The sequence below is a fragment of the Oncorhynchus tshawytscha genome, unplaced genomic scaffold (genome assembly GCF_018296145.1).
Source record: "Oncorhynchus tshawytscha isolate Ot180627B unplaced genomic scaffold, Otsh_v2.0 Un_contig_1009_pilon_pilon, whole genome shotgun sequence".
Taxonomy (NCBI): domain Eukaryota; kingdom Metazoa; phylum Chordata; class Actinopteri; order Salmoniformes; family Salmonidae; genus Oncorhynchus; species Oncorhynchus tshawytscha.
In genome coordinates this window covers 192501-207012 of record NW_024609692.1, presented here as the reverse complement: position 1 = coordinate 207012, position 14512 = coordinate 192501, and the positions used below count along the sequence as shown (strand labels likewise).

Sequence of the window (14512 nt, the reverse complement as noted above, 5' to 3'; positions counted from 1 at the left end):
GAAACCTTGTTTCTGATTTTCAAGAAAATGTAAGTTAGGATGTTGTACATCAGTAGAGGGGAAAACATGTATTCCCTTTTAAGATTTCATTTGTTTGTTTTTTCCCCAATTTTGAAGTTTGTCTGACCTACTCTCTCTCCTTTCTCTCCAGTTTCTGGCCAACCTATGAACCACCAATGAGGAGGCAGGAGAGTAGACAGAGATCCAATCAGGGTTCCCGAAGACCAAACATCAAATGGTGAAATAGCCAATCAGATGGGAGGAAAAGGACAGAGCCATACTCAGCCGTCTCCCTGACGACAGTCCCCAGGACCACAGACAAATGTAGCTCCAGAGATTGTCCTCGTCATCCCTGACTCTCACACACTGTGGAAAACATGAACAGAAATGTAAATGGAGGCTCAGATTGATCTCTCAATGTAAATGGAGGCTCAGATTGATCTCTCAATGTAAATGGAGGCTCAGATTGATCTCTCAACCTGAGCAAAGTGCATAAATAAAAGGTGCGGAGACTCTGTCCAATGAGCTACGTCAAGGTACTTCCCTCTAACTCTTCTCTGTTCCTCTGGACCAATCAAAGGAGGACCGTCCTTCCTCCAGACCAATCACAGGAGGACCATCCTTCCTCCGGACCAATCAAAGGAGGACCATCCTTCCTCTGGACCAATCAAAGGAGGACCATCCTTCCTCCGGACCAATCAAAGGAGGACCATCCTTCCTCTGGACCAATCAAAGGAGGACCCATCCTTCCTCCAGACCAATCAGAAGACCATCTCCCCAAAAACGAATGGGTCCGCAAGTGAAAAAGATGTTGTGTCCTTCCTACGGACTAACCTGAGGGAAAGACGAGTTCCTGTTAAAACCTTCCTTTTTTGTGTGTGGGACTAACCTGAGACAAAAACTAGGAAGGGCCAACAATACTCTCTCCTTCCAACCCAACCCTGCCTTCTACTGCCGGGTGGACTAACGACACAGTGGAGAGCTGACATTGGTAAAGGCTGTATAGCTCTGGAGATCACAGGGCACAAGGTGCTCATTGGATAGGTTCAACTAGAAGAAGACTTTATTAATCCATGCCAGATGGAAATTGGACTGTAGTAACAATCATCATTCTTTACACATCTATTCCTTGCAGTGACGCTAACCTGGATGAATAAACAAAATCAATAAACAAAAACAACTATAATCAACAACATGGACGTCATCATCGGAACGCCAACACAACCCAGAGAGGCGGGGTTTAACAACAGAGTGGGCGGGGTTTCGGTGGCGTTGTCGGCGACCAGTTGGTTTGCCTTCTTCTATGGCTTTGCCCTACTGTCAATCATCCAATTTCCCATGGTGACGGGCGACTGTTGGCTGATTGAGGGGGAGAAGGGCTTCGTGTGGTTGGCTATCTGCAGCCAGAACCAGCCCCCATATGAAGCGATTCCTGCCCACATCAACAGGTAAGAATCAGCCCCCTTATGAAGCTTTCCCTGCCCACATCAACAGGTAAGAACCAGCCCCTGTATGAAGTGATTCCTGCCCACACCAACAGGTAAGAACCAGCCCCCTTATGAAGCTTTCCCTGCCCACATCAACAGGTAAGAACCAGCCCCTGTATGAAGTGATTCCTGCCCACACCAACAGGTAAGAACCAGCCCCCATTATGAAGCTTTCCTGCCCACATCAACAGGTAAGAACCAGCCCCCCTGCCCATATGAAGCTTTCCCCTGCCCACATCAACAGATAAGAACTAGCCCCGTGTATGAAGCGATTCCTGCCCACATCAACAGGTAAGAACCAGCCCCGTATGAAGCGATTCCTGCCCACATCAACAGGTAAGAACCAGCCCCTGTATGAAGCGATTCCTGCCCACATCAACAGGTAAGAACCAGCCCTGTATGAAGCGATTCCTGCCCACATCAACAGGTAAGAACCAGCCCCTGTATGAAGCGATTCCTGCCCACATCAACAGGTAAGAACTAGCCCCTGTATGAATCGATTCCTGCCCACATCAACAGGTAAGAACCAGCCCTGTATGAAGCGATTCCTGCCCACATCAACAGGTAAGAACCAGCCCCCTTATGAAGCGATCCCTGCCCACATCAACAGGTAAGAACCAGCCCCCTTATGAAGCGATCCTGCCCACATCAACAGGTAAGAACCAGCCCCCTTATGAAGCGATTCCTGCCCACATCAACAGGTAACCATGGCAGAGATCCAGGGTCCCTGCCCACATCAACAGGTAACCATGGCAGAGATCCAGGGTCCCTGCCCACATCAACAGGTAACCATGGCAGAGATCCAGGGTCCCTGCCCACATCAACAGGTAACCATGGCAGAGATAGGGGGGTTTTAAATCAGAGATTGTATTTGGTTCATTAAACATAATTTGTGTTATTAATATGTTCTATTATCCCATTAACTGTTCTTGAATGCATTTTCTTATTTTAATTTGATTAAACACATTTGAACACATTTGATTCAATTGGATTCCCCAGATTTCCTGCTTATACCCAACTCATTCCAGAAACATTCCAACCGGGATTTTTAGATAACCTGGGAAACATGGGAAAGTTCCGGGAATTTTGCATCCCCAGGCAGAAGGCATTGTTTAGGCATTCTGTTCTGTGCTTTATTTTCCTTTGTTCATCTATGTTTACTTCTAGTTAGGTTTCACGTGTTGGCATGTGAATGTTTTACTGTAAATTTGAAGAAAAGAAAGACCTGTATCAACCTGTTGACCTTCGTCAGTTTGTTTTGTAAAGTGTGTTATTGCAAGTTTAAATGCACTTTAAATAAAGTCTGCTTTCAACAGCACCATCGTGGACCTGAGGCTCAACGAGAATAAAATCAAGAGTATCCATTTCTCATCGCTCAGCCGCTTTGGGAACCTGACGTACCTCAACCTCACCAAGAACGAGATCTCGTACGTGGAGGATGGAGCCTTCTCGGCCCAGTTCAACCTACAGGTTGGTCCTGAACATCATAGTGATTCCTGGGGCTCTGGTGAACTATGTAGGGAGAAGTGTGCCATTTGGTACATTACCTTCAATCACATTACCTCACGTTACCTTACCTTACCTCACCTTACCTCACGTTACCTTACCTTACCTCACCTTACCTCACGTTACCTTACCTTACCTCACCTTACCTCACGTTACCTTACCTTACCTCACCTTACCTCACGTTACCTTACCTTACCTCACGTTACCGTACCTCACGTTACCTTACCTTACCTCACCTTACCTCACGTTACCTTACCTTACCTCACCTTACCTCACGTTACCTTACCTTACCTCACGTTACCGTACCTCACGTTACCTTACCTTACCTCATGTTACCTCACGTTACCTAACCACGCGTTACCTTACCTCGCGTTATCTTACCTCGCATTACCTTACCTTACCTCACGTTACCTTATCTTGCGTTACCTTACCTCACGTTACCTTACCTCACATTACCTTACCTCACCTTACCTCACATTACCTTAACTCGCGTTACCTTACCTCACGTTACCTAACCTCGCGTTACCTAACCTCACGTTACCTTACCTCACGTTACCTTACCTCACGTTACCTTACCTCACATTACCTTACCCCATGGTACCTTACCTCACGTTACCTTACCTCATGTTACCTTACCTCTCGTTACCTTACCTTACCTCACGTTACCTTATCTCACGTTACCTTACCTCACATTACCTAACCTCACGTTACATTACCTCACCTTACCTTACCTCGCGTTACCTTACCTTACCTCACGTTACCTTATCTCACGTTACCTTACCTCACGTTACCTTATCTCACATTACCTTACCTTACCTCACATTACCTTACCTTACCTCACGTTACCTTACCTTACCTCACCTTATCTCACATTGACTTACGTTACCTTACCTCACCTTACCTCAAGTTACCTTACCTTACCTCACGTTACCTTGCCTTACCTCACATTACCTAACCTCACGTTACATTACCTCACCTTACCTTACCTCGCGTTACCTTACCTTACCTCACGTTACCTTATCTCACGTTACCTTACCTCACGTTACCTTACCTCACCTTACCTCAAGTTACCTTACCTTACCTCACGTTACCTTGCCTTACCTCACATTACCTAACCTCACGTTACATTACCTCACCTTACCTTACCTCGCGTTACCTTACCTTACCTCACGTTACCTTATCTCACGTTACCTTATCTCACGTTACCTTACCTCACGTTACATTACCTCACCTTACCTTACCTCACGTTACCTTACATTACCTCACGTTACCTTACCTCACCTTATCTCACATTGCCTTATCTCACGTTACCTTATCTCACGTTACCTTACCTTACCTCACGTTACCTTACCTTACCTCACGTTACCTTACCTCACCTTATCTCACATTGACTTACGTTACCTTACCTCACAGTACCTTACCTCACGTCACCTTAGCTCACGTTACCTTACCTCACGTTACCTTATCTCACATTACCTTACCTCACGTTACCTTACCTCACGTTACCTTACCTCACGTTACCTTACCTTACATCACCTTATCTCACATTACCCTACGTTACCTTACCTTACACCACCTTATCTCACATTACCTTATGTTACCTTACCTCACGTTACCTTATCTCACGTTACCTTACCTCACGTTACCTTACATCACCTTATCTCACATTACCCTACGTTACCTTACCTCACGTTACCTTATCTCACATTACCTTATCTCACGTTACCTTATCTCACGTTACCTTACCTCACGTTACCTTACATCACCTTATCTCACATTATCTTACCTCGCGTTGCCTTACCTCACGTTACCTTACCTTACATCACCTTATCTCACATTACCCTACGTTACCTTATCTCACATTACCTTATCTCACGTTACCTTATCTCACGTTACCTTACCTCACGTTACCTTACATCACCTTATCTCACATTATCTTACCTCACGTTACCTTACCTCACAGTACCTTACCTCACGTTACTTTAGCTCATATTACCTTACCTCATGTTACCTTACCCTTTCTTACCTTACCGTATCTTTCCTACCTTACCCTTTCTTACCTTACCCTTTCCTATCTTACCCTCTCTTACCTTACCCTTTCCTACCTTACCCTCTCTTACCTTACCCTTTCCTACCTTACTCTCTCTTACCTTACCCTCTCTTACCTTACCCTTTCCTACCTTACCCTTTCTTACCTTACCCTTTCCTACCTTACCCTCTCTTACCTTACCCTTTCCTACCTTACCCTCTCTTACCTTACCCTTTCCTACCTTACCTTCTCTTACCTTACCCTCTCTTACCTTACCCTTTCTTACCTTACCCTGTCTTACCTTACCCTTTCCTACCTTACCCTCTCTTACCTTACCTTACCCTCTCTTACCTTACCCTCTCTTACCTTACCCTTTCCTACCTTACCGTTTCTTACCTTACCTCATCTTTCCTACCTTACCTTATCTTTCCTACCTTACCCTCTCTTACCTTACCTTACCCTCTCTTACCTTACCCTCTCTTACCTTATCTTTCCTACCTTACCCTCTCTCACCTGATCTTTCCTACCTTACCCTCTCTCACCTTACCCATCTCTTACCTTACCCTCTCTAACCTTACCCTCTCTTACCTTACCCTTTCCTACCTTACCCTCTCTTACCTTACCCTCTCTTACCTTACCATTTCTTTCCTTGCCTTATCTTTCCTACCTTACCCTCTCTTACCTTACCCTTTCCTACCTTACCCTCTCTTACCTTACCCTCTCTTACCTTACCCTCTCTTACCTTACCCTCTCTTACCTTACCCTTTCCTACCTTACCCTCTCTTACCTTACCCTCTCTTACCTTACCCTCTCTTACCTTACCTACCTTACCCTCTCTTACCTTACCTTACCCTCTCTTACCTTACCCTTTCCTACCTTACCCTCTCTTACCTTACCCTCGCTTACCTTACCCTTTCCTACCTTACCCTTTCTTACCTTACCCTCTCTTACCTTCCCTTTCCTACCTTACCCTCTCTTACCTTACCCTTTCCTACCTTACCCTCTCTTACCTTACCCTCTCTTACCTTACCCTTTCCTACCTTACCCTCTCTTACCTTACCCTCTCTTACCTTACCCTTTCCTACCTTACCCTCTCTTACCTTACCCTCTCTTACCTTCCCTTTCCTACCTTACCCTCTCTTACCTTACCCTCTCTTACCTTGCCCTCTCTTACCTTACCCTCTCTTACCTTCCCCTTTCCTACCTTACCCTCTCTTACCTTCCCTTTCCTACCTTACCCTCTCTTACCTTGCCCTTTCCTACCTTACCCTCTCTTACCTTACCTACCTTACCCTCTCTTACCTTACCTTACCCTCTCTTACCTTACCCTCTCTTACCTTACCCTCTCTTACCTTATCTTATCTTTCCTACCTTACCCTCTCTTACCTTACCTTATCTTTCCTACCTTACCCTCTCCAACCTTACCCTCTCTCACCTTATCTTTCCTACCTTACCCTCTCCTACCTTACCCCCTCCTACCTTATCTTTCCTACCAGGTGCTGCAGTTGGGGTTTAACCGTCTGAGGAACCTAACAGAAGGAATCCTCAGAGGCCTGGGGAAGCTGCAGTACCTCTACCTACAGGCCAACCTGATCGAGGCAGTCACCCCCAACACCTTTGAGGAGTGTCCTAACATAGAGAACATTGACCTCTCCATGAACAGGATCCAGGTGCTGGACGGAGGCTTGTTTACGGGGCTCAGTAGATTAACGACGTGTGAACTCTACACTAATCCTTTCAACTGCTCCTGTGAGCTGTTGGGGTTTCTACGCTGGTTGGCAGTCTTCCCCAACAGGTAAAAAGCACAAGTTGAAGCAAAATGGAATATTCAATCTATTTTCAATGACTTGTCAATAAACTAAAAAGTAGAAGCTATTTATTTCAAAAAGTGTTTCCTATTTAAAAAATAAATTAATTAATTAAAATGACTTCCTACATTGACTGCCTTGAACTTGTTCTGACCCAATCACTGGTGACCGTGTTCCCGACCAGGACCAACGAGAGGATGGTGTGTGATACTCCGGCCGGGTTTTCAGGCTACAGCCTCCTCAGTCAGAACCCCAGGATGCCTGCGACACGCAACGCTTTACACATGCTCAGTATGGTGTGTCGACTAAAAACATATCATGATTATTATCATTTACAAAATATATTTTTTTTAAAATCCCATCCTAAAATGAACTATCTTTTGGTATTTGTTTCATTTGTTCCGTTGTTGATATTGTCCAAAAATGTTTTGCTTGTCAGCAATCATGTTTATCATAGATACAGAAATACATCTGGTATGTTGCCATGACAGCGTAGGCCATCGTAGTAGGTTGTCATAGTAACGGTATATCGTTCATCAACAGTTAGAACACATTACATCGTGTTATATTCTACGTTCATTGAGCGTGGGAAATGAGCTATACAAATTAATTATTGTTATTGTTATGATTTTATGATTACTTTTATCAAAATATTTGTATGATTATTGCTCTGGTTATTTTTAGGATTATGATGATGATTATTGTTGTTGTTATTATTATAGGTGTGTACCGACGACGGTAGCAACTCTTTTCCCAACATCATTGTTCAGTCAGAGTTTACGGCCCTCCCACCGTACTCTCCCTGCGGATTGGACGACTGCCCTTCTGGAATGTCTCCGGAGGACCCAATCAGCATCAGCCCCACCTACCCTGATCTGAACAACAAGCCTAGCATGAAGGTGAAACAGGTGAGCCCCCAGGGGAAGCTGTTCCTACGGGCTCGAAGGGTTGTGTTTGTGTGTTACAGAGTTCAGAATGTGCCTTAAGCCAATCCACAGCTAGCTTGATGGAGCCATCCAATCGGTGCCTTTTGGGTCTCGACCTGTTGGAACGTTGTCAAAGAGGGCGATCACGTGTGTTGGTTGGAGTCCAGTCTGGGGCCAGTCTGACACACTGTGTGTGTGTGTGCGTGTGTGTGCGTGTGTGTGCGTGCGTGCGTGCGTGCGTGTGATGTCACATGAAGCTGTTCCTACGGGTTACAAGGGTAGTCGTAGGTATTTGTGGTGATGTTTATCTCTGATGGACAGACGTATGTAACGCTACGGGACCATATGACTAAGGAGGAACTTTGATCTTTTGGTGAGATCACGATCTGCATGTATTCACATCTTTCTAATTTCAGATGAGGAGGAGACATTTGGGGTTGAGCTACTGGCATTTTACTTCTCTCCCTACTCTCTCATCTCTCTCTCTCTACTCTCTCTCTCTCTCTCTCTCTACTCACTCTCTCTCTCTCTCTACTCTCTCATCTCACTCTCTCTCTCTCATCTCTCTCTCTACTCTCTCTCTCTCTCTCTCTCTCTCTCTCTCTCTCTCTCTCTCTCTCTCTCTACTCACTCTCCCTACTCTCTCATCTCTCTCTCTCTACTCTCCTCTCTCTCTACTCACTCTCTCTCGATCCCTACTCTCTCTCTCTCTCTCCCTCTCTCTCTCTCTCTCTCTCTCTCTCTCCCTCTCTCTCTCTCTCTCTCTCTCACTCTCTCTCGCTCCCTACTCTCTCTCTCTCTCTCTCTCTCTCTCTCTCTCTCTCTCTCTCCCTACTCTCTCTCTCTCTACTCCCTCTCTCTCTCCCTCTCTCCTCTCTCTCCCTACTCTCTCTCCTCTCTCTCTCCCTACTCTCTCTCTCTCTCTCTCCCCTACTCTATCTCTCTCTCTCTCTCTCCCTCTCTCATCTCTCTCTCTCATCTCTCTCTCATCTCTCTAGATGTCTCTCTCTCTGTCTCTCTCCACATCTCACTCTCTCTCTCATCTCTCTCTCTCTCATCTCACTCTCTCATCTCTCTCTCTCTCTCTCTCTCTCCCTACTCTCTCATCTCCTCTCTCTCTCTCATCTCACTCTCTCATCTCTCTCTCTCTCCCTCTCTCATCTCTCTCTCTCTCTCTCTCTCTCTCTCAGATCCCTCACCCCTTCAATAAGATGTACATCCTACTCTCTCTCTCTAGATCTCCCACACCTCAGCAGTGATCACTACTCCCTACTCAATTCAATTCAATTCAATTCAAGGGGCTTTATTGGCATGGGAAACATGTGTTAACATTGCCAAAGCAAGTGAGGTAGATAATATATAAAGTGAAATAAACAATAAAAATTAACAGTAAACATTACACACATTTCAAAACAATAAAGACATTACAAATGTCATATTATATATACAGTGTTTTAACAATGTACAAATGGTAAAGGACACAAGATAAAATAAATAAGCATAAATATGGGTTGTATTTACAATTTACAATTTACTCTCTGTCCCTCTCTAGATCTCCCACACCTCAGCAGTGATCACTACTCCCTACTCTCTGTCCCTCTCTAGATCTCCCACACCTCAGCAGTGATCACGACTCCCTACTCTCTGTCCCTCTCTAGATCTCCCACACCTCAGCAGTGATCACTACTCCCTACTCTCTCTCTCTAGATCTCCCACACCTCAGCAGTGATCACTACTCCCTACATCTCCCACACCTCAGCAGTGATCACTACTCCCTACTCTCTGTCCCTCTCTAAATCTCTCACACCTCAGCAGTGATCACTACTCCCTACTCTCTGTCCCTCTCTAGATCTCCCACACCTCAGAGTGATCACTACTCCCTACTCTCTGTCACTCTCTAGATCTCCCACACCTCAGCAGTGATCACTACTCCCTACATCTCCCACACCTCAGCAGTGATCACTACTCCCTACTCTCTGTCCCTCTCTAGATCTCCCACACCTCAGCAGTGATCACTACTCCCTACTCTCTGTCCCTCTCTAGATCTCCCACACCTCAGCAGTGATCACTACTCCCTACTCTCTGTCCCTCTCTAGATCTCCCACACCTCAGCAGTGATCACTACTCCCTACATCTCCCACACTCAGCAGTGATCACTACTCCCTACTCTCTGTCCCTCTCTAGATCTCCCACACCTCAGCAGTGATCACTACTCCCTACTCTCTGTCCCTCTCTAGATCTCCCACTCCTCAGCAGCGATCACTACTCCCTACATCTCCCACACCTCAGCAGTGATCACTACTCCCTACTCTCTGTCCCACCTCTAGATCTCCCACACCTCAGCAGTGATCACTACTCCCTACATCTCCCACACCTCAGCAGTGATCACTACTCCCTAATCTCTGTCCCTCTCTAGATCTCCCACACCTCAGCAGTGATCACTACTCCCTACTCTCTGTCCCTCTCTAGATCTCCCACTCCTCAGCAGTGATCACTACTCCCTACATCTCCCACACCTCAGCAGTGATCACTACTCCCTACTCTCTGTCACTCTCTAGATCTCCCACACCTCAGCAGTGATCTCTACTCCCTACTCTCTGTCCCTCTCTAGATCTCCCACACCTCAGCAGTGATCACTACTCCCTAATCTCTGTCCCTCTCTAGATCTCCCACACCTCAGCAGTGATCTCTACTCCCTACTCTCTGTCCCTCTCTAGATCTCCCACACCTCAGCAGTGATCTCTACTCCCTAATCTCTGTCCCTCTCTAGATCTCCCACACCTCAGCAGTGATCACTACTCCCTACTCTCTGTCACTCTCTAGATCTCCCACACCTCAGCAGTGATCTCTACTCCCTACTCTCTGTCCCTCTCTAGATCTCCCACTCCTCAGCAGCGATCACTACTCCCTACATCTCCCACACCTCAGCAGTGATCTCTACTCCCTAATCTCTGTCCCTCTCTAGATCTCCCACACCTCAGCAGTGATCACTACTCCCTACTCTCTGTCACTCTCTAGATCTCCCACACCTCAGCAGTGATCACTACTCCCTACTCTCTGTCCCTCTCTAGATCTCCCACACCTCAGCAGTGATCTCGGTCCAGATCCCTCACCCCTTCAGTAAGATGTACATCCTGGTTCTCTACAACAACAGCTTCTTCACTGACATAAAGAACCTGAAGAACCACAAGGAAGAGTTTGAACTGAACAACCTGAAAGCCCACACCGGTAGGACATAGTTTCAATCACCCCTACCAGCGTGTGTGTGGGTGGGTGTGTGTGTGTGTGTGTCTGTGTGTGTGTGTGTGTCTGTGTCTGTGTGTGTGTGTGTGAGAGAGCAATAAGTGTCTGCCTACTAAATGGCACCATATAGTAACCCTATGCAGTTAATATTCTAATATAATGTCATGTAAGTTGGTCTCTCTTTCTCTCCCTCTCTCTCTCTCCCTTTCCCCTCCCTCTCTCTCTCTCTCCCTTTCCCCTCCCTCTCTCTCTCTCTCTCCCTTTCCCCTCTCTCTCTCTCCATCCCTCCCTGTCTCCCTACCTTCTCCGTCCCTCCCTCTCTCTCTCCCTTTCCCCTCCCTCTCTCTCTCTCTTCCTTTCCCTCTCTCTCTCTCTCCCCTTTCCCCTCTCTCTCTCGCCGTCCCTCCCTGTCTCACTACCTTCTCCGTCCCTCCCTCTCTCTCTCCCTTTCCCCTCTCTCTCTCTCTCCTTTCCTCTCTCTCTCTCGCCGTCCCTCCCTGTCTCACTACCTTCTCTGTCCCTCCCTCTCTCTCTCCCTTTCCCCTCCCTCTCTCTCTCTCTCCCTTTCCCCTCTCTCTCTCTCTCTCTCTCTCTCTCCCTTTCCCCTCTCTCTCTCTCTCCTTTTCCCCTCTCTCTCCCTTTCCCCTCTCTCTCTCTCTCTCTCTCCCTTTCCCCTCCCTCCCTCTCTCTCTCTCCCTACCTTCTCCATCCCTCCATCCCTCCCTCCCTCTCTCTCTCTCCCCCCCCTCTCTCTCTCTCTCCTCTCTCTCTCTCAGACTACACCTACTGCGTCGTGTCCATAAGACACCAGCTTCGTTATAACCACACCTGTCTGTCCATCTCCACCGGGAGGAAGGCAGGTCTGGAGAGGACCTCCAACGACTCCTCTGCTACCCACTACATCATGACTATACTGGGCAGTCTCTTCAGCATGGTCCTCATACTGGGGTTAGTCTTCCACAGACAGTGAAGAAAGAGTCAGCACTTACTTCATCACGATTCTGTTGTTTAGTCACGGTATTATGGAGAGTTCAGAGGCAAACACAATGATTAAATGCGAGAAAAAAAATTGGAACGAGAAAATGATTAATGATCAAATTGGATCTCAAAAATGGTTTCATGAAATATTCTTCTTCTAGTTTCGTGTTCCACTGCCTGAGGAAGAAGAGGCAGCGAGACGAGAAGAACAAGAAGATTGGAAAGATACAGAAGAGCCTGATGGAGCTGAAATACGGAGCTGACCTAGAGGGTGGTGGAGGAACAGGAGGAGGAGGGGGCTCCATCTCTCTGCTATCCCAGAAACAGATGCTCTCGGCTGGGGAGAGTCTCACGCGGATGCCCTACCTTCCCCAGGGTGGGACCTGTGAGATGGACCAGTACAAGCTACAGGAGATCATTGACACTCCAAAGGCAGCGAAAGGGAACTATATCGAAGTGCGAGGAACTGCGGGAGACCTGCCGGACCGGAGGGAGAGAGAGAGGGAACGAGAGCGGGAGAGAGAGAGGGAACGAGAGAGGGAAAGAGAGAGGGAATGTAGTCTCTCTCCACAAGACAACCCTCAGGTAACCTGTTCATTTGACGCTGTGCTGAACTGTGGCTGCACTGTGGTTGCACTGTGGCTGCACTGTGGCTGCACTGTGGTTGAACTGTGGCTGCACTGTGGCTGCACTGTGGCTGAACTGTGGCTGCACTGTGGTTGCACTGTGGCTGAACTGTGGCTGAACTGTGGCTGCACTGTGGTTGCACTGTGGCTGAACTGTGGCTGAACTGTGGCTGCACTGTGGTTGCACTGTGGCTGCACTGTGGTTGCACTGTGGTTGCACTGTGGCTGCACTGTGGTTGCACTGTGGTTGCACTGTGGCTGCACTGTGGCTGCACTGTGGTTGCACTGTGGCTGAACTGTGGCTGCACTGTGGTTGCACTGTGGCTGCACTGTGGCTGCACTGTGGTTGCACTGTGGTTGCACTGTGGCTGCACTGTGGTTGCACTGTGGTTGCACTGTGGCTGCACTGTGGTTGCACTGTGGCTGCACTGTGGCTGCACTGTGGCTGCACTGTGGTTGCACTGTGGTTGCACTGTGGCTGCACTGTGGTTGCACTGTGGCTGCACTGTGGCTGCACTGTGGTTGCACTGTGGCTGCACTGTGGCTGCACTGTGGCTGCACTGTGGTTGCACTGTGGTTGCACTGTGGCTGCACTGTGGTTGCAATGTGGCTGCACTGTGGCTGCACTGTGGCTGCACTGTGGTTGCACTGTGGCTGAACTGTGGCTGAACTGTGGCTGCACTGTGGTTGCACTGTGGCTGAACTGTGGCTGCACTGTGGTTGCACTGTGGCTGAACTGTGGCTGCACTGTGGTTGCACTGTGGTTGCACTGTGGCTGCACTGTGGTTGCACTGTGGCTGAACTGTGGCTGCACTGTGGTTGCACTGTGGTTGCACTGTGGATGCACTGTGGTTGCACTGTGGCTGAACTGTGGCTGCACTGTGGTTGCACTGTGGCTGAACTGTGGCTGAACTGTGGCTGCACTGTGGTTGCACTGTGGCTGCACTGTGGCTGAACTGTGGCTGCACTGTGGTTGCACTGTGGTTGCACTGTGGCTGAACTGTGGCTGAACTGTGGCTGCACTGTGGTTGCACTGTGGTTGAACTGTGGTTGAACTGTGGTTGAACTGTGGTTGAACTGTGGCTGCACTGTGGTTGCACTGTGGTTGCACTGCTCCAGTCTCTACAACCTAGTGTGTGTATTGGAGGAGAATACAGCAGAATCCAATCTCCTGAGGATTAATAAAGTATTCTTCCTCCTCCTCCTCTCCTCATCCTCCTCTCCTCCTCCTCATCCTCTCCTCCTCCTCATTCTCGTCCTCCTCCTCTCCTCTCCTCCTCATCTCCTCCGCCTCCTCTCAATCTTCTCCTCCCCTTCTCTCCTCCTCCTCTCTCCTCCTCCCCCTCCTCCTCATCTCCTCCTCCTCATCCTCCTCTCCTCCTCCTCTCCTCCTCCTCATTCTCGTCCTCTTCTCCTTGTCCTCCTCATCCTCCTCTCCTCCTCCTCCACTCCTCTTCTCCTCCTCCTCCTCTTCTCCTCCTCTCCTCCTCCTCCCCTACTCCTCCTCCTCTCCTCCTCCTCCTCCTCCTCATCAGGGTTCAGTAGCAGAGATCTCCACCATCGCCTCAGAGGTGGACAAGGTGAACCAGATCATCAACAACTGTATTGACGTCCTCAAGTCTGAGTCGACGTCGTTCCAGGGGGTCAAGTCAGGCTCTGTGTCGACCGCTGAACCCCAACTAGAGCTGATCTCAGACCAGCCACAGAGACAGTCAGGGTTCCTGTCACCGCAGTATAAAGGTACTCACTGTCATTACACACACCTGTCTGTCCGTCCGTCCGTCTGTCCAAATCTTTTAACATTTTTTATTTAACCTTTATTTAACTGGGCAAGTCAGTTAAGAACAAATTCTTATTAACAATGACGACCTACCCCCGGCCAATCCCGGGTGACGCTGGGCCAATTGTG

At 48.1% G+C, this 14512-nt stretch overlaps 1 protein-coding gene across 1 annotated transcript in view; it reads left to right on the top strand.

The window, feature by feature from the left end:
• Positions 1-850: 850 nt before the first annotated feature.
• Positions 851-14512, top strand: part of LOC121838840 (protein ELFN1-like) — a 20314-nt gene continuing 6652 nt past the window's right edge. Inside the window, exons 1-9 of the mRNA XM_042316979.1 lie at positions 851-1448; positions 2804-2957; positions 6519-6817; positions 7015-7126; positions 7553-7738; positions 10828-10984; positions 11776-11947; positions 12139-12562; positions 14139-14343. Of these exons, the coding sequence (XP_042172913.1) occupies positions 1195-1448; positions 2804-2957; positions 6519-6817; positions 7015-7126; positions 7553-7738; positions 10828-10984; positions 11776-11947; positions 12139-12562; positions 14139-14343 (1963 nt within the window). The 5' untranslated portion in view covers positions 851-1194. The remainder of the gene's footprint in view (positions 1449-2803; positions 2958-6518; positions 6818-7014; positions 7127-7552; positions 7739-10827; positions 10985-11775; positions 11948-12138; positions 12563-14138; positions 14344-14512) is intronic.